Source organism: Ursus arctos, unplaced genomic scaffold (assembly GCF_023065955.2).
Source record: "Ursus arctos isolate Adak ecotype North America unplaced genomic scaffold, UrsArc2.0 scaffold_5, whole genome shotgun sequence".
Taxonomy (NCBI): Eukaryota; Metazoa; Chordata; class Mammalia; order Carnivora; family Ursidae; genus Ursus; species Ursus arctos.
The window spans coordinates 30,559,960-30,562,921 of record NW_026623067.1 but is presented as its reverse complement, the minus strand read 5'-3'; the positions used below and the strand labels follow the sequence as shown (position 1 = coordinate 30,562,921).

Here is a 2,962-nt window from a genome sequence, read left to right as displayed (position 1 = left end):
CTGAAAACCTCTTTCTATAGTGGGAGCCCTTGAGTATCCAGCGATGCACGTCTGGGTGTGCAGCGTGCAGCGCCCAGGCCAACTCTTACCTCCCCTCTGCTCTGTCAGGGCTGCCCCTGCTGGAGCTCCCTGCCCCCTCCCCAACCTGGCAGCTCCTCTCCACTGCCCCCGTTGCCCTGTGGGTGGAGAGCACCATCAGCATTTGCTCATGGTTGAAAACAAACTGGAAACTGCACAAATAAGAACAGGCTTTTAATAATTTATTATGATGGTAAAACATCTTGAATAAATATTATAGAGTATGATCTTAAATAAATAAATAAATAAATATTAAAATACATAAATATATAAATAAATATTACTGATCCCTGCCAATGTAAAACATTCCCCGCTCATACGTATACCAAGCCGGTATCAGGGGCAGCATGGCCCAGAGCAAGTCCGTGCCCCCCACGGCCCTGGCCTGCCCTGTGGTCCCTCGAAGGTGAAGATCCTGGGTTTCAGCAATCCGTGGGTAGGAGCGCAGTGATTTGTGAGCCACGCTCTCAGGACTGGCTCCTGGCTGCATTGGCCTCCATTGTTTCTGGCTGCCAGCAGTCAAATGGGATGTTAAACAGAAATTCCTTCAGGTTCTCTTTGAAACTTTTGAAGGTGATAGTCTGGGTTGCACAGGGAGTTTCCTTTAAAAAAATTTTTAAAAAGAACAAGAAAACTTTGAGTCCAGGTGTGAGTGGGTAATGTGGGGGAAGCACCAGGGTGTTTCTGCACTGCCCTATAAAACGCAGAGGCCGGAAGGCCCATTTGGAGCCTGCCTGCTGGCCTGGGTCAGATGACAAGCTTGCCACCATGTGTCCCCTGAAGGGTACACAGCCCTGCCAGTGGCAGCCAGAGCCAGGGGCCTGAAAACATGCCAGCCTGAAGCTGGTCTGCTGGGCTGGGCAGTTGGTGGCATCTCTTTGCTCTCAGGCCAGCAGCACAGAAAGGGCAGGAGTCAAGGCCACAAGCCTCAGTCTCTACAGGAGAGGAGTGTTCGGGGCCTTTGTCCAATCTGGGTATGACTCCCTCACTGCTTCCATGCAATTAGACACCTCATAAGGGGCCACAGAGGTGGCACTTGGGCCCCGGAATACACCTCGGACCTTAGGCAGGACCTGAGTTTCCTTGCGTTTGCCTCACCTCTGACCTCATTAATGATAATAAGGACAGAAGCATCTCCCACTAGGAAGTATATAGGCCCCCGGAGCTCTATAGCTTTAACTCCTAGGGATGAAAATGGGCAGGGCTGCTCTCTCTCTAAAGGTACTAATCCTGACAATCTGTTGACACAGAACCCCTTTGGGGTCCTGAACAGTTACAGCCAAAGGTCCCTCCTTATCCGCTCCTCCTCCCTCCTAGACCAAGACCTTCCAGCTTGGGACCCTGGCATGGCACTCACCGGGGTAGGGAGGCAGTGTTTCTCATAGTGCTTGGCCATCAGGGTTAAGGGTTTCCTGAGGCTGATGAGGCTGTCAGGCAGGCCCTCCTTGTACAGCCGTAGGCGGGTCTGCAGGCATGTCGGCTCCTGTGGGAAATGTCCATTTCTTGGTGAGTAGTGGACAAGTGCCCTCTGGTGGGCACATGACACCCTCCCCGTCACTCTTTCCTGTTCTCAGCCCTGTCCCCCAAGCGTAGGACTTGGGAGGGGCACAGGATGATGTCGGGTTCAGTCATACATACTGCTGTGTTCATAATAACATGAATCTGCACCGTTCAGCTCAGGCCACCCTCAGCTAGCATAGCCACATTCCCTGGCATCTCGAGAGGGTCCCAGGCCCCAGGAAATGAGGTCGCTATCCCCCCACCATTTGGGGAGAAGGTAGTAGCGTGGGGCATCCCCCCCCCGACCTATGTGAACAAGGCTTGTTCCTTTGAAATCTCTCTGTGCTTCTCTGTAGCCGGCACACTGTGTCCACAGGGCTTAGTCTCATGAGTGCCCCAAGCCCACAGCCCCTGTTCTTAAAGTAACTCCCGCTTACCCACCTGTCCCCTGGTGACCCCTGGCCCCTTGGATGCTAGGTCTGTCCATGGCTGCTCAGCTAATGAAGGAGTTCACGTGACTGCCACAGGGGCAAGGCCAGTGGCCTCCTGAGAGCCTCTCCTGGCAGCCAGCTGACTGGAGAGAAAGTGGACCGACCACCCTGTGAGAGTTCATCTGCAATGGAGCCACCCCCCAAGGTAGAGGTCTCTGGGAAGGTGTGTCAGAGAGAAGCATCTTACCTGGCGGTCAAACATTCCAGAGACGACTTTTACTGCTTTATTCTGTAGAAAAGCAGAATACCGTTTTATTAAGCTCATAGGCAGGGCCAGTGCAGGCCAGTGAGGTGGCCCAGCCACAGCCTGCACTCCCTCCCTCACTCACCATCACAGCAGTATCATCACTACTATTGTTCAGAAGTCTCAGGGCCTCTTGGATGGCATCCACGTGCTGAGAGGGTCGAGTGACAGGGCTGGGCGAGCTGGTGGGTGCGGAGATGCTGTAGACCACAGTGCCCAGAAAAAGCAGGTTCTGCAGCCACATCCTCCTGAGGACTTTAGCCTTTCTCTCTGAGCACTGGGCTCACTGGCAAAAGAGCTCTTATATACACAGTTAGAGGAAATGATTAATGGTGACCACAAAACGCCAGGGAGGCGGGGGAACTACCTGACCTGTGGAATCTCCTGGCCCTTATCACACATGGGAACGGTGAGCCTTTCCTCCAGGTGGTCAGGCTCAGGGGTTTTCGTTAATGAGCCCTTCCAAGAACTGGCGGCGCATCCGCCTGCCTCCTTGAGCACTCTCCAGCCCTCCCTGGGTAGTCTGGCCAATGAGGCTGCCCCCTCCCTCTGAGGGGCCTCTGGGCACAGCGTGGACTTCCTGGCCTGGAGTGGCCAGGGCGGGGCCCGGGAGATACTGGATTGAGCTCCTACGCCCAGGCTCTCCACC

At 54.3% G+C, this 2,962-nt stretch overlaps 1 protein-coding gene across 1 annotated transcript; it reads right to left on the bottom strand.

Moving 5' to 3' along the window:
* Nucleotides 1–370: 370 nt before the first annotated feature.
* Nucleotides 371–2,725, bottom strand: CSF2 (colony stimulating factor 2). Its single transcript, XM_026507914.4, has 4 exons — nt 2,399–2,725; nt 2,257–2,298; nt 1,436–1,561; nt 371–680 (listed from the first exon to the last, which is right to left on the bottom strand). Exons 1-4 carry the CDS (start codon nt 2,555–2,557, stop codon nt 546–548), a joined length of 462 nt encoding a protein of 153 aa, XP_026363699.1. The 5' UTR covers nt 2,558–2,725; the 3' UTR covers nt 371–545.
* Between the last annotated feature and the right edge of the window lie 237 nt (nt 2,726–2,962).

Bases quoted from the DNA above. Each gene is read 5' to 3' on its own strand.
- CSF2 (XM_026507914.4), bottom strand. From the start codon at position 2,557: ATGTGGCTGCAGAACCTGCTTTTTCTGGGCACTGTGGTCTACAGCATC. The intron at 1,562-2,256 runs GTAAGATGCTTC...CATTTCCCACAG, and splicing joins CTGGAATGTTTGACCGCCAG to GAGCCGACATGCCTGCAGAC. The intron at 681-1,435 runs GTGAGTGCCATG...ATTTTTTTAAAG, and splicing joins AACACTGCCTCCCTACCCCG to GAAACTCCCTGTGCAACCCA.